Here is a 27,067-nt window from a genome sequence, read left to right on the forward strand (position 1 = left end):
AACTAAGATGACACATTTCCTTTTTTGGTAATTTTCTCTCTCCAATTAATACACTCAACCACTTTTTCTCACTCCTATTAAAATATCCATCTTTCTTTATCTCTCTACTTTAATACTTACACCCACCTTCTCTCTCTCCAATTAAACACTTTAACCAATAACTCCTAAAACCCCGTGCCGGCTAAGCAATGTGTCATCTTAGCCGGGACGGAGGGAGTACTATATAAATATAAATAATACCAATATTAATTTATGTGATATTAAAATCAAAATAAATGTTTAAAACATAAAACACAACGACAAACGTGAATAGAGACCTGAAAGGTGTTCACAAAATATTATCGCTCATCTATCTCTATATATCCCTATATTAATGAAATGGATTGGTAAAAAAACAACTTAAATAATATACTCCATTAATTATTAACAGCACGTTATTTATTTAGTGGATAAAAATAATGATAAAGAATACATTATTCTGTGCACAATGCATAATCTAGTAAGAAAATCAATCTTTGGTCGTCCATCTAATAAGATCTGTGAACTAAATTGATTTTTATATATAAGAGCCTTTCAGTTTGCAACATTATATCCTAAATATATTTGGTTGATAAAATTAAATTTCACAATACAATTTTAGATGGATAATCACGTGATAATTAGTCATAGTTAACCCTCTTCAATTAAAATAACCCCACAACTCAATACTAGATTATATTTCCTCCGTTCCATAGTAATGAAGACATTTCTTTTCGGTACAGAGATTAAGAAAAATTTTGTTAGGTGAGTTAAGTAAAGGGAGTCTAAATTGGAAAATGAAAAAGGTAAAGAGATGAAGAGAGGAAAAAGTAAGAGAGAGTAAAGTAGGTGTGGAAAAATGTGTTGACTTTTACCAAAAAAAGAAATGACTCTATAACTATGGAACGTACTAAAATGACAAAATGACTCTATTACTATGGAACGGAGGGATTACTATCTTAGTAGTTAGTACTATTTTTCGTGGAAATTAAACATTATCATAGTTTATATAATCACAAAAATTTATCTGAATAGAAAATTAAATAGGTATAGGATTCAATTTCAATACTCTTTCACCTGTTTTGGTTGGCATTTCATTAATTTGAACCATTTCATGTTTTTGTTTGTTAATGAGAAGGATGAATAAATTTGTCAACAAACAAACAGATTTTTAAAAAGAAATCAAAATTAAGAAAATAAATATTTTTTTTCTTAACAAACTAATACTCCAGCTATTATTCATTTGAACTTGGAAGCTAATAATATCTTACACACATGCACAATCATATCAAAAACTTTTTGGACATAATACTATTAGATTCCAGCCCACTTCTAAAACCTTAAATATTAATTCTAGAACACTCCATTCTCTAATTCTCAACCATAAATTTCACACCCCTTATTTGGGTATTTCATCAACACTGCAAAAAAAAGCAAAATCATATGATGACTAACACCTGATGAGTTTAAACACTCGGAATTTATTGACGATTTAGAATATTTTTATAACATGAAAAAACTACGGAATTGCACGTTTTTGCCCAAGAAATTGTTATTAAGATAAATGAATAAAAACCAAATCCATTTTTAAAAAATATTTTTTTTAACGCTATCATAATTATTTAGAGGATATTGATCTCTGACTTCACAAACTTTGATCCAATTAGTTATAAGGATATTATATATATGCCCACGAGGGGTGTTATATTGCTAACTTAATAATTAATTGCTAACTACAATTAAATAATAGTCATTAGATATTCAAATTAATGGTCTAGATTATCAATCCGAAATATCAATATGATTAACGAAAAACGTCAATAAAGGTATTAAGGTCAATTTACATCAAATTAGTTGTAACTAACTTTTGAAAAATATCCCATAACTTTAAAACGCATATAGCTTTCTCGATTTTTAAATTATTTTTTCGCACAACATATATCAAATTAAAGATAATTTCGTAAGGATTCTAACGAAATCTCACTTGCATATGTTCCGACGTCAAAATTTGAAAAATAAAATTCAATTTTTTTTAATTTTTTCGTAAAGCTTCAACAATATATAAAATATGTCAATATAATACAAGTAGAATATCAATATAAGCAATGTGTTAACATTCTCAAAGCATTGTGTTGACTATCTCAAATCATTGTGCTGATATTTACGTAACACTATATTGACATTTTCATCCAAAACCCCAATTTGATAGTTTTTTTATCCTTTTCAATTTAATTAATAAACGAAAATTACACGCGACAAATTATAAATCACAAATTTTCTAAAATTCTATGATCTTAAATTAATTATAATTATCAATTAAATAATAAATAATTAGCAATTGATCACTCCCCGTGATTTTTATTTTTAAGATGATGTGGTGGATTCGGTCAAATTTCTTTCGAAAAGAAGTGGGAATATATAATTGCATGTGATCATGTACCATTCCCATTCCATCGTTTTAAAAAGCAATATTGTTGGTCGAAAAGATTTAGTACGATTACGAATTGATTCTTTTAAAATAGAGTGATTGTGAAATAAAGATCTAGCTGGAAAATTGATTCCAATCAAGTGGTGAACTATAATTTGGAATTTATATTCAAACTAAAATCAATGGAAGTCTTCCATTTACATTATTATTTTTGTTTCTAATATTTCTTTAGTTAGAATTGAACTCTTAAGACTTTTATCTAATTATATACTATATCTCAATGGATTTTAAGCACATACCTGACATTTGTTTGGACTTAAATACATTGCTCTATACATGTAGAGATTAATTAAATAGAACTGCAACTTGTCGGACATTATGAATCTAAAAAAAGTTGAAACATTGAAATATAAAATTGTGGCTAGCCAAAGCATCATTCATAACCCCACAAATTAAAGTAAATTAAGAATATCCGTGCATTTAAATTTAACAAGTAGGGGCTTCATATTCGAGGGATCTAATCCCACTAGCTGGTTAGAATTCCGAATTAATATCCACTTGCACATGATGATGATGATGATATATTGTGAAAAAAGACAGAAAAACAACTTTTCAAGAATTCATATAAAAGTCACCTTATCTGTATAAATTAAGCCAATATTTGTTAGAAATTACTACCAAAATTTAACCATTATGTAGTAGTAGTATAAGTTGAGGAATACGAAGAATGCAATGAGGATATAATTGGTTAGTTTTTAGTTTTGAAATTTTAATTTTACTTTTCGATAAGCCGCAATAATGTTGTTTTTACATCTTGATAATGTCAAATACAAGAATTTATTTCTCAATTTGACAATTTCTAATATTTTCAATGTCGCGCCAGTTAAGTCAGCCGCTTTTTTTAACCGCCACACATTCAAACCTACGTGACGTCGAATCAGAGTATAAAATTGGAAGAATTGCCTATTGTTAGAAGAATATTTATAGCATAGGTTATCCTCCCCCGTCCCACAAAGATTGTCTCACTTTGATCGGACACGAATTTTAAAAAATGTAATGAAAAATAAGTTAAAAAATTAGTCGAATGTGAGAGCTAATTTTATATTATTAGTTTTAGAGTAAAAGTCAAAATTGGTCCTAAACATATAGCCATAATACCAATTTGGTCCAAAACATTCACTTTTTAAAAATCGGGTCCAAAACATTTGAAACCGTTAACGAAGTGATCCTAAACATTTGACATCGTTGTCGAAGTGGTCATTTTCCGTAAAAAACTAACGGTCAACGCCTAATTAATGATTTTTTAACTTAATTCCCTCCATCCCCCAAAATTTGTCACCATTTGACTCGACACGAGTTTTAAGAAATATAGTAGAAAGTGGTTTGAAAAAGTTAGTGGCACGTGGATCCTACTTTTATATATTAGTTTTAAAATAAAATGTGAGTGAGAATGAATTAGTGGAATGTAGGGTCCACTACCACAAATGGTAAAAGTGAAAGGTGACAAATTTTTAGGAATGAACGAAAAAGGAAATAAGTGATAAATTTTCAGGGATAGGGGGAGTAATATACTAATGCATAATTAATTACACAAAATTAATAAAATGCTAAAAAATTCCAAAATCGACTATTTCTCTCTCTTTTTCCTTCTCTTCCAGCAATAGACGGCGACAACAATGGTGGACTACGACGATTTTGATCTCGGACAGCAGCAATGCAGAGAAACACACGATGACGATGATTTGTGGAAGAGCGAGCAGAGAGAGAAAGACGCGACGACGTTGAGCGCCGGAGAGAAGAAGAGAGAGATTCCGATTTAGGAAGAACGAAGGAGAGATGGAAGAGAAGGAAAAAGAGGGATAAATAGTCGATTTTGGAATTTATTAGCTAATTTTATATTTAATTTTGTTTAATTAATTATGCATTAGTATATTAATTAAGTTTAAAAAATCATTAATTAGGCGTTGACCGTTAGTTTTTGACGGAAAAAGACCACTTTGACAACGATGTCAAATGTTTAGAACCACTTCGATAACGATTACAAATGTTTTGGACTCGATTTTCAAAAAGTGAATGTTTCGGACCAAATTGGTATTCTGGCTATATGTTTAGGACCAATTTTGACATTTACTCTTAGTTTTATAATAAAATGTGAGTAAGAATGAGTTAGTGGAATATAAGGTCATCTACCAAAAATGGTAAAAAGTGAAACTAGACAAATTTTGTGGGATGGACGAAAATGAGAAAAATGGGACAAACTTTGACGGACGGAGGGATTATTAGTCTAATTAATTTAAATATGTGTTTAAAAATTGGGTCGCGCATGTTGGTTTGATCAGTTCCGCCCCCAATTGGCATGTTGTCTGGTCCATATTTGGAATTCTAAGTTAAAAATCAAAGACTTCCAATTTGGAATTGATGGCTCAATTTTTAATTCCACACTCTCAATTTTTATCGAACAAAATCAAATAGTAGTATTTTTTTATAAAAAAAATCGTACTCCGTACATGAATTGCTACATTGAAAAGAGTATTTATTTAATAGAATTTCTTCATGTACTACATATTTCTACAAGCATATAGGAAAAGGGCTGAATCTCCAACCCCAGGTCGTCACATCTCGGTACAACAAGGCATCTAGAAGGATATAAATCAGGTACTCAGCAGCCCGCTAAGGGGAAATTAGTTGCTCACGAATCTACAAGCAGCCCACCCTCAATGCCCATATTGGGTCTGAGAAATGTTACTCCAAAATTGCAAGTAATAAATGGTCATGTTGTAGTCCTGGGATTAGGGGACGAAATGGTCTATGCCATTCCCCCCAATAATTCATCACTTGGTCACATCCCTTTGTGGTCTCAAATTAGTTGGTGTTTCCGACCTTTGAGCATGCGAATCACATATTCCCCAAACCATTTCAACTGATAGAGATATAATAAAGAAGAAAATCAAAGATAATGAAAATATATTCCTCAACTTGTTCCAAAGAATCACCTTTTTTGGGTATTTAAACTCGCCCCTCACAAAATCTCTCACATCACACCCCACACATTCCACACACAATACACACATTCTTCTCTCTATTAATTTCTCTGATATGGCATCGAGCTCAATGACATCCTCATCATGGAGTAGCAAGCAAAACAAGCAATTCGAGGCGGCTCTAGCCAAGTACGACAGGGACACCCCCGACCGCTGGCACAACATCGCCCGAGCAGTCGGGGGCGGGAAATCCGCCGAGGAAGTGCGGCGCCACTACGAGGCCCTAGAGAGGGACATCAACAACATCGAGACCGATCAAGTGCCCATCCCCAACTACCGGGCTGCCCGCAACGGCCGATAATAAGGTACACTCACAAAAAATTGATACGAATTTTAACGTAAAATTGATACACTGCAAAACACAATTATGACACTGCTTTTAACCCTACATCAATTTTATTTTTGTTTAACAGGATTTATCAAGAATATTGGCGCAGATGCATAAGGTTTATTTAGTGTATATATGTGATTGGGGGCTGTATGAGTATGATGAATCAATTACTTGTTAGTACTAGTTTTGATGGAATTGAAGATGTAGATTAGTAGTTCATGTTGTGGAGAAAAGTGGAGTTCAAATGTGATCATTAAAGCGATTTTATTCTCCGACATAACAGTATAGTGGATGTACGAAAATATGCATCTTGTTGTTTCAATTAAAAATGACTTGATCTTTGTCAACTTAATTATTCCTTAAAGTTGCCATATTTGGAGTAAACACAAATATAAATATATTTCTCGCTTAATACTTTTAGTATGACAGTAATAGCAATAAACGACACAAAATAGTAGTTCTGGAATGCTCCCTTGCTAACACATCCCACTCAAAAAATCATCTCCCGACACTTGTTCCAATAACCTTGGATTATGGATATTCAACAAAAAGATATTGAATTTGCAAAAGCTGACTCCATTTGGCAAAGTGTGAAGAAGATAATTGTTGTAAAGGTTTATTCACAGAAAATGATATGGACTGATATTGGATTTATGTCAAGGCCCATTTCACAATTGTAGAAAATAATGCAGTATGGTTCACGGTGACCATCATATTAGATTGTTGAACTTGGTTTTATTCTAATTAAATGGTTACCCTTAAAAGGTTATCACATTTGTATTAATCAAATTAAGTTCTAGATTAATCGAGTAGTAGTATATTTAATAAATTCGGACAATTAGCTACATTTATAAGTGATACTACATTTAATTCAATTTCATCAATATTACATCATCCTGGATTGCTCTCGATAATGACCAAGCATACGAAGGAAAACACAAATTTAAATATGAATCTTACCTATTGGATTAATTTCAATTAAATTTACAATGAACTATAAAAATGGTCCCAGGAGTTTGTTGTCTGTCTAAGACTCTCTAGACTTTAAAAATATTATTTGAGGTCCCTGGATTTTGTTGTTTGCAGGTTTTTTGTCATTTTGTAGTTTTTTCATTTTTTTCAGAGTAAAATGCCCTCCAAGCCATGCTGAACATTTTTATATTTTTCTTTTAACAACTCATTTATGTTGGCGCAGATTAATTTCTCTCTTCCACTTTTATCTCTTCCCCTTTTATCTCTCCCACTCTTTCTCTTTTTTTGCATTTATATAGTTTTATTTTCTACACTACTACTAATATTTTAGTAAATATTTTTATTTTGCATTAAAAAATTGAGTTATTATGATCTTTTATTTTTATCTTGATTCATTTATGTATAATACTATTATAAATATGTTAGTATGTGTGCATCCACGATAATGGACTAGCTAGCACCCTAGCCGCTGGCGAGTGGCTAGGCACTTGGCTAGTCCACTACTGTGATAGGCTAGCCGAGAGGACAGAAAAAAAATACGTCATAGAGCTAGGGCGTGGCCGATCGCTAGTCCACTATTGCGTGGACGAGAGATCGGCTAGCGATTTTTTTTAATGTTTTTTTTCTCCAATTAATTTTGTTGTTGTTTTTGGTGTTTTTTTTTCTCAGGCTGGCTAGGGCATTGGTTGGGCTATTGTTAGGCTATTGCTTGGCTAGGACATTGACTAGGCTATAAGACGGGCATTATGATGTGGCAGAAGGAATTTTTGGCTGGACTATAGCTAGTCCAAAGCTATTATGGAATTGCATGCTAGAAATAATTATTTATTTTTGAAAATATTGATTTGTAAACCTTCCTCTAAAAGAGGGGAATTGAGTTGATGAATAAGTTGTTAAAAAGAAGAGTATAAAAATGCCCTTCATGGCTTGGGGGTTTTTAGTTCGAAAAAAATGAAAACAGTGCATAAAGAGAGTATTTTTTTTGGTCCACAAATTTTGTCAAGGTATCAATTTTGGTCCGTAATATTTAAAAGTATCTTCGGAGGTCCATTAACTTCGATGTAATATTGTTTGAGCGACTTTTTTTTTAACATTACAAACTTTTTCAACGAAAATACTCTCAAACCCACGAAGGGCATTTCAGTCTATTTATTCTCTCTTCTTTATTAAAATATTTAATTTATCTCTTTGAATTTTTTTTGCCCATTTATTAAATGAGAGAAGGAAAAATGACAAAGAAAAGAAAAAAAGAGAAGGAAGAAAGGGCTTGGGAGTATTTTTGTCCAAAAAAATTTGAAATTGTGAAAAAGTAGTTCAAACGATATTATATCGAAATTAATAGACCTTAAAAGATTCTTTTAAATGTTACGGACCAAAAGTGATACCCTGGCGTCCACGGACCAAAAAAAATATTCCCTCAGTATTAAAAACGTACAATTTTATAATTCACTCTTAAATTAAAGCCCAAATATAATTTTAACCCAATAGGAAATTATTTTGTTTCACTTTTGAAAACAATAAGACTGCTCACTCTAGACCAAATTATGAGTAATCCAAGCTTACTTTTTCATTTAATTATTTCTCGTGTACACCTTAGTTGTGTCTCCCTTATCTTTAGGAACATTTAATATCTTCCCTATGCTTATTCACTAATTTATTCTCAAAAACTCTATTCAAGTATCCTTTCCAAACCTATGGCACCTCACTGCGTTTCGACCACAGTTTAAGATGACAATATCACTCCACCAATATCGTATCCTTGTCTTCAACTCTCTTTTTTGCTAGGGTTTATATTTAAGTTAATTACATGCATGGGTTTATATTAACTTCTTTCTCATGTGTCAACGCTTGGCATGATGATATTTTATAGTTTTTTGTCTAATTAAGTGGGAATAATTTGGATCATGTAAAAAGCAATGCAGATTAATTAAGATCTTGGAGGAATCAATTCTGTTATCTTGGGAAATTGCAGAATTACAGTGCAATAATAGTTATCGAATTGACCCAGAGGAATAATTGGACAAATCAATCGTTTTTCTATCATATTTTTATCTTTTACAAAAGAGAATGAAGAATTAATCTTATCCAGAAAGTAGAAGCAAATTCGAGATGTCTTAAATTAACAACTGCTAAATTTTGAACCCTAAAATTTAGGGGTCATTGAGAAATGCTGAGATGCTACAAGTGTTGAAATTTGAAAGTAATTAATGGCACAATTTAACTAACACGTCTTAATTGAATGAACAACGTAACATGCAAAAGGAGAAAAGACAGTTTATAATTTGTGTGCTATCAAATTGTTGAGGGTATATGATCATGATCATACATTCTTATATAATTGGATTAGTTACATCCTTATTCAATTAGTTTGACCAGACACTGAAATTAGAGTCGAAAGATATTTATATAATTGAATTATAAAAGTATGATATATTCAGTTAACATTGCAATGACTATGATTTGTTTACTAGTACTATAGTATAATATACTCCATTTATATTAGTGACAATATATACCTTATATAGGACGTTTTGCTAAATTCGATTTAAAATAGGTACATTCTTGAACAATATTATCTTTATGATCAATAGATATAACTAGAAGAGTCTAATTTTTTCTTAGGATCCACAAATGTTATGGCCACCACCCCAATCTATAGAATTTCATGTGGAAAACGAGAAGACAAGCAATGTTATTCTGAAAATTTATACTAAAACTTAAGCCATGAAATTCTAATATCCTTTATTAAAAGTAAAAAATGAAAAGCCTCATTCATCTCTCATTCATTCGCATCTATTAATTAATTTTTTTGGTACTAATTACCAATGATATACACCAGCGGACCCGGTGACTATACTCTGCACTGATTTGTAGGCATCTACACCCTACAAATTAAAGTGTGTCTCGGATCCGGCGCCAACGAGTGTCAACTCGTGTATTAGAGCATCTCCAAGGGGAGAGGTAAATGGAGGGGTATAGTCATATAACTACCATATTTACTTTTTTTTTTCATGAAATATCCTTCTCCAAGGGGAGAGGTATTTGAGAAGGTATTATATACCTTTACCCATTTTGAAGAGGTATCTTTACCTCTCTATCAATGGAGAGGTAAAATCTCATAACTACCATATTTGTATTCTTTTCATCCAAAATGGAAGGTATTTGATAAGGTATCACTCTTTATATTTTTACTACTATATTATATTTATTGATTTACCTTTCTATATACTTCTTTCTTTAGAATGTGTTATTTTTTGAAGGGTATATTTCATTTTATTAGAAGGTAAATAGATAAAACACCTTTTTCAATCCCCTCCTTGTTGGAGATGCAATTAGTTAACAATATAAACTAATAACGTGATGAAATAAGTAAAAAAGTGTATGAGTGATGATGCATACACAATAAATGACTATATTTATATATTTGGCCATCCAATCATTTTTAGTAAACGCGTACGTATGGTATCCCATGAAAAGTTAAAGAATATGAATATTTATGTTATTGGCGCATCTCTATCTTGACAACAAGTAGGAAGAGATCAGATTGAGGGGGATCTAATCCTACTTGGTTTTCCACTCCATTTTCTAAAAGACAAGAAAATGACTTTTCAAGAATTCACCCAAAAGCTTCTCTCCTTTTCCTTTATATTTCTTTCTCTTTTTTCTATCTTTCACATATTCTCAATTCCTCACCCAAAAAAAGAAACAACCTTCCATAAATATTCGTCAACTTGCTTCACAGCATCTCCTTTTCTCTCTATTTAAGGACCTTGTGCCTTGAAATATTCACACCAACACATCACAACGCAACACATACTCTTCAATATCTACCTATCTAGATTTTGATGGCATCGAGCTCGATGGCAAGGGGGTCGTCGTGGACGGCCAAGCAGAACAAGCAATTTGAGGAGGCTTTGGTGATGTACGACCAGGATACAACTCACCGATGGCATAACATTGCAAGAGCATGTGGCAAAACGGTTGATGAAGTTAGGAGGCATTATGAGGCCTTAGAGAAAGACATCAACAACATTGAAACGGATCGAGTTCCTATACCCGACTACACACCCATCTCCACCACCAGAGGATACACCAACGACCACCGGTACTCTAATTTAACTTTGCAATTATATTGATTAGGGTTTATAATTGTTTTTTAGTGTTTAATTTTCATATTTTAGTTATTAATTGGTTGTTTTATTACTTTATAGACGTATGCATGCATATAGAAAAACACATGCATTAGTACTATTGGAACATGAGGCCAATTAAGATTCCAAAGAATCACCTTATCTCATGCAACTTGAAGCATGTCAACAATATTAACTTCGTTGTCAAAAACTGATGTAATGTATGTTCATTACCAACAACTTTTTAACAATAATATGTTCAAAAGTGCCTATGCATAGCAAAAATTTCTTGTAAGTGTTTTTCCTCATTCTAAACTGATTATAGATTTCGTGATTTGAACAGGCTTATGATGAAGAATCTCAAACTGAAGTGATCTCAAATCGGTTCGGTGTTATAGAAGTGTGTAACGCTTGTGATCTCATGAATCATGTTCCATACATACATAATTGTATTTTTCCCTTTCCTTTTTTTTTTTTTTTTGTATTTTCTTTAGTTTTCATGGGGAACTGGCGTAACTATCCTTTGTACACCTTATTTTTATAAAACAACATAGTTGTTTGCAAATGTGTTTATATAGTCATATAGTGGATATTCGAAGAACAAAATTCAACTGATCATAGTGAAAAGGTGGCTAACATTACGTACCCTAGAGTCACAATTCTAGCCCAAACCATAACACAAAATCGGAGTCTTGGAGAGACGAATGCAGTTTGGTTTCTCTGTAACATTTTACTACTACTATTATTCATCAGCCCTTCAAGGTTGAAGAATGTTAAAGGAAACTAATTAGAAGTAGGATAGAGAATTGAAACCTCCATAGAATTAACAGGAAGTGGTTTAAACCTCCACTGTTCAAGTTCTAAAGAGTCATCGAAACATTCATGCACCATTGCCTGAATAGTCTTGATGGATGCATCACCTTCAACCTCTGAATCTGACTCAAAATCAGCATATGCATTCCTCATGACTTCTTCCTTTGCACTAAAAGTCAGAAGCTTCGTCCACGTCGATGTCAACACCACCCTTTCTACATCCACAAGCTCGTAACATTTGTCCGTCTGCATACCTCATAATTTTAGATATAACCAAATCTACTTATTAACCACATTTAGTCCACCTCAACATTTTTCTCGTGTTTATTTAAACGTTGAGGTGGATTAAATGTTGGTGGTGCTCATCGAAGGTGCTCACAAATAACGAGCAACATATACGTACCATCTCAGCATTGATCTCACGGATTGCAAAGCGTGCTGCTTTGATCACTTCTTTATAAAATGCCTCATCATTCTGCTTTGCAGCCGCGAGATCTATTGGCCGGAAAGGGACGTGGAACCAACTAGGCGGGCAACAATCCAAATCGTAACCCTACAACGATATATGAACGAACATTCCATCAACACTTATGACAATAATATTTGCTAATCAAATTTCGGATTGAACATGATTTTAGTATATTTTTTTTTTCAATTTTTGAATGACTTATTTAGGGTTTATTAAATATAGATAGAATATATGATAATAAGATTATAGGATATGAATAAATTGACGGACCCCGCTGTCGCGGACTTGTTGGAGGAATCTCTTGATGGTGCCGTGAACGTCGGTGATTTGGAGATCGACGTCGTCTTCCTCGTCGGAATCGTACCAACCCTTATAATCAAATGTTTCCTTGTCCTCAAACACGAACTTTCTCCGGTAGGGCGAAAGCAAACCGTATTTGTCTTCCACCAGTTCTCTGTACCGGCTCAACCGCCGCGGTCTGCGTTCTGTCGCCGTTGGGCTTTCCATCACCCACGGCGCGACCAGCAAACCGATTGGTTTCTCCTTAATTTCTCTCTTTTCTGTTTTCTTCTTTTCATAACATGTTTTTGTGTACTATATTTGTCTAATTATCTGTGGTAATAGTTTCATATGTATATATCGTGGAAATGATAACAAAAAAACTTATGAGTTCTATATTTGGCAAGTTTGCTTTTCAACGTATAAGTTGTATACATGGATAGGAGTAGTTATTAACAAAACAATAAATTCATGCTAGGAGTAAAAATTCCATGATTATTGTGACGTGAAGATTTAGTGCACCTCAACAGTAACTCCTTGACTGATGGAAATAAAAAAGGGGTCCGCAGGGGCGGAGCACAGTTGGTTCCGAAGGGGCAGATTTGTATGATTGGCCAAGGATCAAATCTCACTACTGTCGTGTAGTTACAACATCTCTCAGGCGTACAAGTGTGAGACCTAGGGAGGTGGGCTTCTGGCATGCAGTGGGTTAGTCCCTCCCCCTTAGCGGGTCACTGGTATTCTGATTTAACACCCCTCACAATACTATCGGATTGAGATATGTGGAGCCCTTAGTGTTGGGGTTTTAATCCTTTTTTTTATGAAGTAAATAAAAAAGGGCCCACATGCCACATTAATTTTACATCAATTTAGTAAACTAACGGCTCCATCAATCAATTTAGGGAAAGTCAAATAGTCACAAATATAACACTCAAATTAGGTATTGTGTGAAATGTATTTTGGTACATTATTATTTGTACATGCACCTCACTGAAGTATTTTATCTATTTTATCTCGAGGAACATTTTCATCTCAAAGGCGGCTGATTCAACTATTTGGGCATCTCTTATCAAACATTATTATAAAACATGATTATTCAAAGATTCTTCCAAACTTAATTACAGTTCTCAAACTTTAGTGACATGCAGATTTGGACTCTACCAATTGTTGGTAAGTCGGTGATATTAACGCGATACAATTTAATTAGATATTTCATATTTATTAATTCTTGTCAATTAATATTTCTTTCTTCTTTATTTAAGAAAAAAACTGGAGAATGATTTGAAGACTGAATACCAACTATTCAATTGTTAAATGATTTGAGGAGAAACATTTTACCAACTGAGTTACACTACACTGTATAATTTCAGTTTAACATAATAAAATGTGAATATACATTTTGTCATGAAATGGTGTATCTGAAGTTGAGACCTTTGGGATGAATAGATTTGATTATTCAAATTAATTAGAAGTGGGAATAATTGCTGATGACGAAGGGAAGATTAAGCATATTTAGGAATATAATATATGATTCTGATTTTCCAGTCAAGTAGAATAATATATAATGGCTTGGCATTTGCTAAATAAAAAATAATTCCAGTCCTTTGGTGAAGCGGTTGAACCGTAACTAGGAAAGAAGAAGCAATCTAAATATAATTATATGGACAACCAATTAAAAGGCATCCATCCCTACTAGAAAAAATTAAGTAGTATTAATATCTGCTGCATTTACCATAATTTTTTAAGGTTTTGGCACATCTATCATTAAGGGATCTAATCCCACCATACCATCTCTATGGTTATATATATTCCACGAATTTATCCTGTTGTTATTCATGACGGTGATATTGCAAAAGAAGAGAAAATGACACCTCAATTAATAGTACAATCCTTCCACACACAAAAATGGAAGGGGAAAGCAAAGATAAACAAAAATATTCACCAACTTGGTCCCCATCTTCACCCCTCCTTGTGAAGCTATACACTTTAATTGGTATGAGATCTCTTACCAAAACAAACACTCACCAATTAGGATCCAAACTAGTTCAGAAATCGCCTCCAACTCTATGGAAGACTAATCGGAACAAATGATTCGAGCAATGACAAAACCAGAAATTTAAAGAAGCATATATAGTCAGTGACTCAGTGGTAATATATTTACAAAATAATTAATAGTACTAAAAAAAATAATTTTGTATATAATTTTTTTATTAAAGTTGAAATGATGCAAAACTATATCCCGAATTAAATGATAGGACACTTGTGGATATGAGACTGAAAACAACGATATTTTACTATATATATATATATATATATATATATATATATATATATTAAGACAGTTCAAACATTTACTACTACAAAATAAATCATCTCCTACAAATAAGTGGAGTACTTTTTTTCTACTTGCCTTTTTCCGATATGGGTGGAATAAACTTGGAAATTTTAAAAAGTGAATAAAAACAAATGTGTTAAATAAAATATTCTTAAAACAAAAATGGAGATGCGGGGTATCGATCCCCGTACCTCTCGCATGCTAAGCGAGCGCTCTACCATCTGAGCTACATCCCCTGGTATGCTTGATTTGAATTTATATAGACACAAGTCATTTTTTACAAATCGCATCACCAATTGTCCAGCAAAAGGAAAATGTATAATACGAAAATTAAATGAAGTGAGAGTGAAAGAAACTCTTCGCATAGACTATAAGACAAATTATAAATTAATAAAATATGCTATAAAATAATTTTTAGATTTCTTTTGTACAAACTAATTCGCTATTGGAAATGTAAATTACAAAAGAATCTAATATATATTATATAAAAAAAAATCCAATATAATCATGAACGACCAAATGTAGCTGGAAGAAAAATGTACTCCGTAAAAAAACACTTTTACGTTTGTTATAAATCCCTCAAAAAATACTAATCGGACTTAAACAATATGACGTACAAAATATAGGTGTGATAAAAACATTCCTCAATTACACGGGAATGAATTAGTGCATGTTGTGAAATATTGCAGCTTTTATATAGTTTCATCATTGATGTACGTGCCTATATATGATCAATTGTAAGTATCTTACATCTTTCTCTTTTGAGAAAATCAGCTTTATTGTCTCCCACTTCAACCTCAATGGTGCAATCCAGACACAAGACACAAAAAAACAAACAAAAAGAATCGATCTAAAATTAAAACAAGACATACATAAATAACACGGAAAATGGGCTCCTTTATACGAAGAACAATCGATTGTCAATTTCATATTTTCGTGTTCATAAATGTAGAGATTGCTTTATAAAAATATAGAGAAATATAATATTACTACTAATCATCACAGACAGAGAGAAAATAATTGGATAATCATAAATTTATGTTACAGAAATAGTATTAAAAACTGATAAATTGGAGATGCGGGGTATCGATCCCCGTGCCTCTCGCATGCTAAGCGAGCGCTCTACCATCTGAGCTACATCCCCGTTGTTATAAACTCTCTATTAATATTAGTCTACCTAACCGTATAGAGTTTATTATATGATGACGTATAAGGAACTTCAATATCTAACTAATGTTATAGTTATTGTGTTTATCTCTTTTAGCTTGCTCTTAAAAATGTTGAGCAGTATTTCACTATAGTATTTATATATTATTCCTAACTAATGGTGTTTATTTCTATTTTGACATGCGATGTGTGCTTATTTTAACATGTTCCATTTATTAAACAACAAAAATGAGCCTATATGATATTATTAGTATAGAATGAAGTACTTCTACTCATCAACAAAACTTGTGGATCAAATGACAAGTTAAATCATACCACCACGTGTCTATGCTTGAACAATTTGTGGTTTTATTTTCCCATGTATCTTTATTTATTTAGGTTAATTGTAAAAAATGTTGAGTTAAAGGCTTAGAAGAAAGACTCGACTCATTCATCTACGTTAAAGGAGAACTTATAAATACTTACTGTTAGTGTAGGAGGCGTCCACGAGAGAAGAGAGAAAATAAAACGTGTCAAAGGAGAAATTATAAATACCTATCATTAGCGCAAGAGGCGTCTACAACGAAAGAAGAGAGAGAGAAAAAACGTGTAGAAAGAAAGCGGAGAGAAACAGTACACTCCAAGTTTCTGCACTGTGTAGTCTTAATTTTTGTCACGATCGGAGGAGCAAACTGTAGGGATCAGATTAGGTGCGGATTCACTAATTACCAAGACCTCTTTGTTCTTCATTAAGGGAGCTCAGTCAAACTCCAACCACGCGACTGATATGTACCACATATTACAAAGGAGAATCCTTCACAACTATTACAATTACAGTAACTAGTTCTAACTAGGGTTCTTGAGTAACGTTGACTTCTTGATACAGCTACACACTCAAGAAGATTGTTAGTATAACAACACAAGATCCTTGCGGATCTTAAACAACAACTAACAAGGGAAGTAAAGAGAAACAAAATAGATCACAGAATATGGCTCAGATCTATTCAACTAGAACCAAATCCAAGGGAGCACCGATGAATTGACTGGAGTCTACCCTCGCACCGTCAATACCTTCACCACACAGCCCCTTCACACCGGATTAGGTCACTGAAACCCCTCAGAACAGAAACCCTAGTTCTCACACCACAAGCAACTGAAGCAGTTGCCTTCCAAACAACTCAGCACTCGAATATTCACACAAGAATGGTGAATAATCTCAAGGAATCAACCGGAGAAGCAATCGGAGATGTAGAGAGAAGATGGAAAGGATGGTATCAGAGCCACGGGGGGATTAGGGCGGCACGCCAAGTCACATAAGGAGGTGGGCAATGTTGGAACATATATACTAAAAAGCATTTTTCGAGTTTTTGAATTTGATAAATTGCTTGTATATTGTAAACACTCTTCATTTAATGAGAATAATAAATGTTTTCTTCACACTGTGTATTTAACTTTAATGGGTATTGACCGTATTCAATTATATATTAAATTATATAATTAAAGCGCCGGAAAGTAAAATCAGTCTAAGTCTTCTACATTGAAGGTTGGGTCGTGGAACAGGTCATCACAGTAGGTGGCCCAACCGGTACCTTGTAGAAGTAAAACTTTTTCACAACCTAGATAGGCTTTGGCTACCTATCGTGAAAGGTTGCAGTGTCCATCCGAAAGTCGTCTTTACCTTGAGAATGACTAGTGACACTGGTGTGGTATAGCATTGAATGGATCCAAAGTATAGACACGTATTTGTTGCTATCCACTGTAAGACGATGTCTTGGAGATTTAATATTTCCTAATCTTTGTAATAATATAGGACACACGTTAATCATACGCTGCTTTGACTTATCAATAGGTGCGGGTTTTTCGTAATCCAATATTCCTGATATCTTGGGTAGTAGTAATTAATAACTAGAATGGTGTCAATTTTATTATTACATTGAATCGTGTGCCTGCGTGGTTTGACTATATCCCCAAGAGGTGTTCGAGAGAAGTTCTATTATTCGGAAACCCGGCCGGTTTGAATTTAATCCAAGAATAAATAGAAAAGGAAAAGTATATTTTTAATATACATCTCGTACTAGACAAACTCTTGGAAATAAAGATATTAATTAATTTAAAGTCTATAGCATACTACAAATTAATTAATGGATATAGAAAGTCTTAGACACGGGAAATAATATATTAAAGAGGTTAACCCGGATTGCTTGTAATCACGGATTGGATGAGCGGTCAATATTTCTTCTATAGTGGCACAAGAAATATTCCATTGGCCTTATATTAAATTATGGGCTATAACTTAATTAGTAAAGAAGGTCCAATGGAGGAGGCCCAATCCAAGCCCCATAGATCCCTAACCTAGCCCATCATAAACTCTATAAATAAGAATGTAAGGAGGAGACACATATGTTATCACAAACCCTAGCCTCCACACTTGGCTTTCTTGTCTTCTCCTTCAAGATTCTTATAATTTCTAAGAGATTCCTCCCACAAGGAATTTAGATCTATAGAGTTAAGGGTCATAGGTTAGAAGATCTTTGGTCTTGCATTCACAATCAAGCTTCAAGATCTACACGTGGAAAAGTAGCAAGCCACTTCGATTCTTTGGAGAATCATTGTTGTAAGTATTCAACAACATAATTTAAATTAAATTATGTGATTAATTGTGCAATTATATGTTTCTACATGTTCAAGCATAAAATTGAATCGACCCACATAATCACCTAAATAGATTCTTATGTGGATTTATTTGTTTTGCATTTTCCGCTGCGATTATCCCCAACAGGCAAGTGGAATCCTCCTTCGAGTGAGGGTTCGCTCTGGTAAATTGGCTTTATTTCCAGATTTTACTTCTCTGTTTTAGTGCCACCTATAGGCTTGGGTTCTTGTTTTCTGGTAGATAGTCTCTGGCAAAGACTTATGACTTTCTGTGCTCTCTGTTTCTGTGTTGCTTCCGCTGGTTCTTGTGCTCTGTGATCTCATTTTACTTGACCACCAAGCATTCTATACTGCCCAAGTGACCCCCTTCGCCCTCCACAAGCGAGTGAATGCGAGCTGGGATAGCCTTGGCCAGTGTTGCTCGTGACAGTCAAGGATTTGAGATCCTTTCTGTTGTGTGAAAGCTCTGTTCCTGTTCTTGTGTTGCTGGTGAATGTCTCTGTGTTATCAGGTGTGCAAGTTCGTGTGTTTCTGTTTTGCCTCCTGTGCTCTTACAAAAATTGTTGCTAAAATGTCTCAGCCTGTGGGTTTGGTTCTTTATAATGGTAAAAATGATTTTGCTATTTGGAAACAGAAAATGAAGTGTGTTCTGATTCAACAAAAAGTTTTTAAGGTTGTTGATGGTTCTTTACCTGAGGATACTGCTCAGGATAAAAAAGATGAGATGAATGAGTTGGCTAGGGCCACTATTGTGCTAAACTTGTCTGATTTTGTGATTAGGAAAGTTGATCATGTTTAATCTGCTTCTGAAATGTGGAAATTACTTGATACTCTGTTTACAGAAACTTCCATGTCCTCAAGAATGTATTTGCTTGAAAAATTGTTTAAGTTTAAGCTTGATCTTGCTAAGACATAGATGATAATGTGGATAGGTTTCAGAAGCTAGTTCAAGATATTAAAAGATCTGGTGACACCACAATAGATGCTTATACCAGTATATCCCTAATGAATGCCATTCCTGACTCCTATAGTGATGTTAAAGCTTCCATAAAGTATGGCACGGACTCTGTTCCTCTGGATCTGATTGTTAGCTCCCTAAAATCTAAAGAACTTGAACTTAGGGAAAGAGCTGCTGATAAGAATGCCTATAACAAAGTGCTTAATGTTAGAGGTAGGTCTAAAACCAGAGGGGGAAATGAATCAGGTGGTGGCTCTAACTTAGGTAATAATGGCAAGAAAAAGTATAGATCTAGGACCAGAAGTAAGGATCCTAAGACCTATAGGAAGTGTTTTAACTGTGGGGGTGTTGGGCACTATAAAAAGGAGCGCACTAAGCCTAAGAAGAATAAATTTTCAAATAATAATTCTCAGGTTGAAACTCTTGTGAATGTGGCCACTTATGACAATGTTAGTGACTCTGTATTCATGGTTCATGATCTGCAATTTGTGATTGCCTCTCCTGCCTACCCTTTTACTTCAAATTATTGGCTCTGTGATTCTGGATGTACTTATCATGTTAGTCCTTTTAAAGAAATTTTTTATGAGCTAAAACCAGTGACTAATACCTTTGTGTCCATGGCTGATGACAAAAAATGTGAGATTGTTGGCATTGGCACTGTGTGTTTAAAGTTTGATAATGGTTTTGTGCTCAACCTTAAGGATGTGAGATATGTTCCTGATCTCTGCTATAATTTGATGTCATGCACTGCTCTTGAGAATGAGGGTATGGGGGGAAAATGGGGGAAGGCTGCATGAAAATTTGCAAAGGATCTATGTGCTTGTTCAAAGATAAAATGAAATGTGGTCTGTGTGTCTGCAATGTTGTGCCTGTTACCTGTGATAAAGCCTATGCAAATGTTGTGAAAACTGATAAAACTGTGCTTTGGCACAATAGGCTAGGTCACATGAGTGCTAAAGGCCTTAATATCCTGAAAAAACATGCTATCTTATCTGATTCTGATGTGCATGATGATCTACCTTTCTATGGTACCTGTGTGCTGGGTAAACAGCACAAAGTTTCTTTCCCTACTCCTGCTCCTGCTAATGTTAGTAAGGATATTCTTGAATATGTGCATATGGATGTGTGGGGACCTGCTTCTGTGTCTACTCATTCTGGTGCTGTGTATTTCTTGTCCATAATTGATGATTTTTCAAGAAAAGTGTGGTGCTTCCTTATGAGACACAAAGATGAGGTTTTTACTAAAATTGCTTCTTAGAAAACTTTGATTGAAACTCAGACTGGAAAGAAACTTAAGGCTATCAGAACAGATAATGGTTTGGAGTTTTGCAATAAGCATGTTGATGAATTATGTGCTTCTTTTGGAATTAAGAGACATAAAACAGTACCTTATACTCCTCAGCAAAATGGGATTGCTGAAAGAATGAACAGAACTTTGCTTGAAAAAGTGAGGTGCATGCTTGCTAAATGTGGTTTATCCAAGAAATTTTGGGGTGAATGTTTGTTGACTGCCACTTATCTGATTAATAGGTCTCCCACTGTTCCTCTTTTGGGGCAGTGCCCTGAATATGTTTTTTCTGGAAAAACTTTTAATATTTCTCATCTTAGAGTGTTTGGGTGTTCTGCTTTTGTGCATACAAAAACTGATAAACTTGAACCAAGATCCAGAAAGGGTGTTTTTCTAGGGTATCCTGAGGGTGTTAAAGGATATAGGATCTGGTTAAGAGATCAACCCGGTTTTAAAGTAGTAATTAGCAGGGATGTTGCGTTTAATGAGCTTGAGTTCCCTTGCTTGAAATTACCTGATAACCCAACTCCAGCTGCTGTGGACAATGAGCCTCTTATGGAGGTGGAGTCCACAGAATCTCTCACTGGTGTGGAGCATCCTAGTGATACTCCAAGTGAGGTGGAGCAACCCTTCTGGAACACTTACCCTGTCTACACTCCTGATGACACACCCAATGAGGGAAACCTAAATGTGATTGATGAGTTGACTCCCCAAAATGTGAATGTTACTGGTGTTAATGAGCATGCTACTCCTATTAGAAATGTTTCCCCTGCTCCTGTTCAGAATGCGATTAATAGCCCTGCTGGTATTCAGAATGCCATTGATGTGCCTGACTTGCAGAATTATGTGCTTGCTAGAGATAGAACTAGGGTTTCTGTTCTGAGGGGTTTCAGTGACCTAATCCGGTGTGAAGGGACTGTGTGGTGAAGGTATTGACGGTGCGAGGGTAGACTCCAGTCGATTCATCGGTGCTCCCTTGGATTTGGTTCTAGTTGAATAGATCTGGGCTATGTGGCGGGCTTTGAGCCATATTCTGTGATCTATTCTGTTTCTCTTTACTTCCCTTTTTAGTTGTTGTTTAAGATCCGCAAGGATCTTGTGTTGTTATACTAAAAATCTTCTTGAGTGTGTAGGTGTATCAAGAAGTCGAGGTTACTCAAGAACCCTAGCTAGAACTAGTTACTGTAATTGTAATAGTTGTGAGGGATTCTCCTTTGTAATCTGTGGTACATATCAGTCGCGTGGTTGGAGTTTGACTGAGCTCCCTTAATGAAGAACAAAGAGGTCTTGGTAATTAGTGAATCTGCACCTAATCTGATCCCTACACAAACATTGTTTAATCGGAAGACTCGTCAAGCTTCATTCTGACCGAATGAAATAGAATTGGAACGGTAAGATATTCAGTTATGAATTTTTGAACGTCACTTCAGTTTCTTGATATGTTTATTTCATCTGTTTTGAGTTTCTAGTGCATTCGATAAGTTGTTAAGAATTATATAGTATTATTGTAAACTTCTCGATTGTATTCTCTCTTTTGTGATAGTGGATTTGGTAGACCGACGGGTCTCATGGTTTTTACCTCCTCACACTAAAGAGAGTTTTCCACATAAAATTTTGGTGTTGATATTTTCTATTGTCACTTCTCGTTATCAAATCATTGATTCTCCCACATTAGGTGTTATTATATTTTTGCAAATTTGGGAGGTTTGTGTGTTTTAGAATGAGGTCACTCCTCCCAACAAAAATGAATGTTCATAATTTTATCTTAGTATATTTCTAAATCACTAAATGTATAATACTAATTAAACACAATGGTAAAAATAAAACAATAATATACGGCACAAAAATACGCTTAGAGATGTTGTGATCGCTAATTAGCAAACATTTTTGGAGCACATGAGATAATAACATTTAGTAGTGCTCATATATACTTATATAGAGTGGCTAAATATATTTCAGTAAATATATCGACATCGATCGACATGGATACTAGTGAAGCTTTTGAAGGATGCTAATTGCATACAAACTTCAGAGGTTTGCATAATTTATAGAAATTTGTGGGTTCTATCCTACAAACATTTGGTTATAGAAAGAGGGATATGTGAGACTTATATAATCCAGATAAAGCTTTTTGTGTACCGGAATATTGATACATTCATTTATGTTTCAATTGCGAACATTAATTATTCAAACAATATTTAAGAAAAATGTATACAAATTAATTAAAGTATATATACATATGTAAGTATTGAGGAATATATTGGTGATTGATTTATTGATTGATGGGTCCATGATTAGGCAAAATTGAACTGTTGCTCGTGATTCGACTGACGTGTTTGTATTGATTCAAAGTTAAAACATCCTATTTTAGCTGACATCACGGCTGTACTTACTATTCATAATTCAAGTGTTCACGGACTTGCATCCGGTTCGAACCGCCCGCAACGGTCGCTCTATTTATTCTCAACCCAAATCATCACGAAGATAAGTAGTGATTGCGATTCTGTTTTTCCGTATATTAGGATTTTTATTTATGTAATTTTAAGTTTTTTATTTTAATTTCACAAATAGCATAATAATTTAAAAATTATAGGGGTATGCACCATTAATATAAATGTCAATTTATTTTCTTAAAAATGCTACGTTTACATCAAATGAGTGTTTATTAATTGATAAGGTAATATCACTTCATATCTTTGTTTAATATGTTCAAGGTTTTAGTGATTCTGAATGCTTTTATGTACGAAAGTGTAGCTTAACAGCTCATAAAAAGTTTCAAGTTTTGCTCGATTATGTAAGTCATCCGAATGATATTCATTGTCCACCTAGGGATGGGTACGTACGATATACCTTATCCAAACCATCATACCGTATACCTTACTGTAAATGCGGTATGTGAAAAAATCATACTCTTACCTTACCAAAATTTCCGGTATACCTTATTTTCAGTATGGCGAATTTCCATATCGATATCATACCTCATTTTCGGTATACCGTGCCGAAGTTCGGTATACCTTACTTTTGCGGTATACCTGAGTTTTTAGAATATTATTTATATTTATAATTTAAAAAATATATTGAATATATTTATTCATGATTATATTTATATTTCACAATAGGTTTTATAATTTAAAATATATAAATTATATTTTATATATAATTTTATTTATATTTTACGGTATTTACCTTAATTTACGGTATATACCAAATTCCGGTATGCCACGGTGTATGAAAATTCATACCTTACCGAAATCTTTCAGTAAGGTATCATACCATACCGAAAATCATGGTATACCGAAAATTCGGTATTTTCAATATTTTTTAGGTATGATAAGTTCGATATTTCGGCATTTTTCTCCAGCCCTATGTCCACCTTTTATGTCTAGTTTACTATTCAAACCTCTAAAATATTTACTCCCTCCATCCCACATAATTTTACCCAGTATTCCATTTTAGTCCGTCCCACATAATTTTACTCATTTCACTTTTACCATTTTGTGTAGTGGACCCTGTATTCCACTAACTCATTCCTACTCACATTTTATTATAAAACCAATACTTTAATAGTAGGACCCACATCCCACCAACTTTTTCAACTCACTTTCTATTATATTTCTTAAATTCCGTGCCAAGTCAAACTGTGTAAAATTACGTGGGACAGAAGGAGTATTACAGTATAAAATAAAATTTATTAGTATAATAGTATAATATTACTACTAGCTAGTAGTATTAGTTTTTAAAAAATGTAAAGTAAAAATTTACATACTCTATTTTTTACTATATCAATTCTAATGATTAATTAATCTAAATTCTACAAAAATAATTGCATATTTCAAAATTTGATACAATATTTTGTTAATAAAATTAAGTGAAGGCTTATAATTAAATTTAAAACTAAACAAAAAAATATGAATAACAACGGAAAAAAAAGTGGACCAATAGAATCATTCGTACATCAATTGCTTTTTCAAGTAAATCAAAGAGAAACCAATAAAGTGACAGAAGAGATAATAATTAATGAAAATTTCGTGAAACAAATTATGAATAATGGGTGCTCCCTCAACTCACAGCATGCCCATGTTCCTCTTCTGAACTTATAATAATTCAACCTCCACGTCGCATAGATAGAAATCTACAACCACTATGATATTAAGCTTTGAAATTTAGTACTCCTACTTAATGAATTGTTAATTCACCCAAAAAATCCCAGTAGGATAATACAAAAGGATAGCAATAATTAATTATATATGAAAATTGAAAGGCATAATTAAATGAAATAGTGAAGAGTAACATAATAAATAGGAAATCTGGAAAAATAAAAAATCCTAATTTACATTTGGAAAGATGGTGGTAGTTTTATTGGTATTGGAATTGGAAGAAGAAGAAATAGTCTTATTGTTATGCATCCAAACCTTGAAAACCTGCCTCTTGACTCCCGTCTCCGCGCAAAACCTCTGCATCTCCACGTCGTCTTCTCGAGGGATCCTCCACCCCACCTTCTCCGCGAACTCCAGCATCTTCTCCTTCTGCGCCGCCGTGAACTTCGTCCTGAACCTCTTCTGCGGCGGCGCCGGCGCCACCGCGTTCAGATGGAACGCGCTGAAGTTGAGCTCCTCGCTGGACGAGTCTCCGCCGCCGCCGAAGGCCATCCTGACCGGCTGCATCGCGCGGTGGGGCAATGGCGGAGTGAGCTGGAGCGGGTGGACCATGGCCGACCCGGCGGCGTCCTTGCGGTGGAAGTTGCGGTGGCAGGAGCAGGCGGCGCAGTTGAGGGCCTCGAGGGAGCCCTCCGCGCCGCCGGGCATGAACTCGCCGCAGCCGTCGGTGACGTTGCCGCCGATGTTGGCGGCGTGGTTCTTGAGGCACTCGCGGTAGCTGACTCGCGGGTTGGCGGGCTTGGGTCTCGACCCGCCTCCGCCGCTAGTCGGGTTGGTGATTTCCTTGTTGTCTTCAGCACCACTGAATGACATGATGAATGATTGTGGGAGAAGGAAGGAAGGGATGTATGATTCTATGTGCTGTTCATGGTTAGAGAAAATGATGGGGAATTGAATTGTAATTAAATGGGAGGTGGTGTTGCTGGCTGCGGTTCCAACAAGAGACAGCTTGGTTGCTTGTAATGAAGCTGAGAGAGAGAAAGGGGAGGGTGAGAAGAAAACAAGAATCGTCGCAGAAGAGAAAGAAAGAAGGCCGACAGAGTCATGTTCCTTCTGCCACATGGCCCCATCCCACCCATTCATTACTGCCCCCCTATTTCTTATCTTCATTCATTTCCCATTTTTTTACCTTCATATAACACTATAACGGATACATTTGTGCTATGGAAAATCTTACGGACTATGAAATGAAATCGGTGAATCCAAAAATTTAAAGAAGTTGTTATTTATTTAATTGGAAATTGGAAATTGGAAATTGGAAAATGAGTAAGTACTTATGTGATTACTTATGCAACTACTAGCTAGTTTCTGTGCCCGCACGGGGCACCACAACATTTTTAGGTTTAGTTTAAATGATACTTTTATAAAAATATAAATTTGGGCCAAATTAAGATCCACTTTAGTCTCTAGGCCCAAGAAACAAAGTCAAACCCATACCAACCCAAATGAAAAAAAATGGAATTGAAACAATTGTTGGTATGGGCTTTACCCCATACCTTAGCCCATCGGATAAATAATTGTTGGTATGGGCTTTACCCCACACCCTCGCCCATCGCATTCCTATGAGGTACACTTACTACAAAGTACAAACTAATTACTCACAGTACTATTGTATTTTATTATCAAAATGGCTAATGGACCATAGTCCAAAACTAACACTTAACCATGAGAGCTTTATAAATTACTATAAACAAAAATTTGCATGGAGCATTTATATAATCAAATTTAGTACTTTCTCTGTTATAAGGTAGTTGTGATATTTCTTTTGAACACGAGATTTAAGAAATTGATGTGTTAACTATTAAAGAGAATAAAAATAAGAGAGATGAGTAGAAAGTATATATGACCACGAATAAGGTTTTTGCCTAAACAAGAAATGATTCAATTATTTTGCGACAATCCAAATTGGAAATACGACTTACCTAATTGGGACGCAAGGAGTATCATTTTCATTTAACTACAATATTATTATTGGTTGAATACCAATATCATTTTTCAATTTTCAAGCATTATTGTTGGATATTGGTGTGAACTATTATTTGAGCTGCCT

General features: G+C 34.2%; 3 protein-coding genes, 2 non-coding genes and 1 pseudogene across 6 annotated transcripts; 2 read left to right on the forward strand and 4 right to left on the reverse strand.

The window, feature by feature from the left end:
* The first annotated feature begins 5,473 nt into the window (after positions 1 to 5,473).
* LOC148933983 (protein RADIALIS-like 4) lies at positions 5,474 to 6,165 on the forward strand. The gene is made up of 2 exons (XM_089063289.1): positions 5,474 to 5,792; positions 5,901 to 6,165. The coding sequence occupies exon 1, from the start codon at positions 5,543 to 5,545 to the stop codon at positions 5,786 to 5,788; it is 246 nt and encodes an 81-aa protein (XP_088919415.1). The 5' UTR covers positions 5,474 to 5,542; the 3' UTR covers positions 5,789 to 5,792; positions 5,901 to 6,165.
* A 4,399-nt stretch (positions 6,166 to 10,564) lies between these two features.
* Positions 10,565 to 11,485, forward strand: LOC148933984 (protein RADIALIS-like 3). Of its 2 annotated transcripts, none has more exons than XM_089069029.1 (2): positions 10,565 to 10,895; positions 11,246 to 11,485. In XM_089069029.1, the coding sequence occupies exons 1-2, from the start codon at positions 10,636 to 10,638 to the stop codon at positions 11,292 to 11,294; spliced, it is 309 nt and encodes a 102-aa protein (XP_088925155.1). In that variant the 5' UTR covers positions 10,565 to 10,635; the 3' UTR covers positions 11,295 to 11,485. The 2 variants fall into 2 exon arrangements, with proteins under 2 accessions (XP_088925155.1, XP_088925160.1); XM_089069034.1 differs by having other exon boundaries at positions 10,567 to 10,895; positions 11,264 to 11,485.
* Positions 11,486 to 11,537: 52 nt separating this feature from the next.
* Positions 11,538 to 12,762, reverse strand: LOC148933985 (uncharacterized). Its single transcript, XM_089069027.1, has 3 exons — positions 12,473 to 12,762; positions 12,137 to 12,286; positions 11,538 to 11,979 (listed from the first exon to the last, which is right to left on the reverse strand). Exons 1-3 carry the CDS (start codon positions 12,707 to 12,709, stop codon positions 11,704 to 11,706), a joined length of 663 nt encoding a protein of 220 aa, XP_088925153.1. The 5' UTR covers positions 12,710 to 12,762; the 3' UTR covers positions 11,538 to 11,703.
* A 2,217-nt stretch (positions 12,763 to 14,979) lies between these two features.
* TRNAA-AGC (transfer RNA alanine (anticodon AGC)) lies at positions 14,980 to 15,052 on the reverse strand. The gene has a single exon. It is a non-coding gene; the product is annotated as a tRNA-Ala (tRNA).
* Positions 15,053 to 15,887: 835 nt separating this feature from the next.
* On the reverse strand, positions 15,888 to 15,960 carry TRNAA-AGC (transfer RNA alanine (anticodon AGC)). Its single transcript has one exon. It is a non-coding gene; the product is annotated as a tRNA-Ala (tRNA).
* A 9,130-nt stretch (positions 15,961 to 25,090) lies between these two features.
* On the reverse strand, positions 25,091 to 26,090 carry LOC125219872 (zinc-finger homeodomain protein 2 pseudogene; annotated as a pseudogene).
* Positions 26,091 to 27,067: the final 977 nt, after the last annotated feature.

This window comes from Salvia hispanica, chromosome 1 (assembly GCF_029641045.1).
Source record: "Salvia hispanica isolate PSC_SH4W2 chromosome 1, Shi_PSC_v1, whole genome shotgun sequence".
Taxonomy (NCBI): Eukaryota; Viridiplantae; Streptophyta; class Magnoliopsida; order Lamiales; family Lamiaceae; genus Salvia; species Salvia hispanica.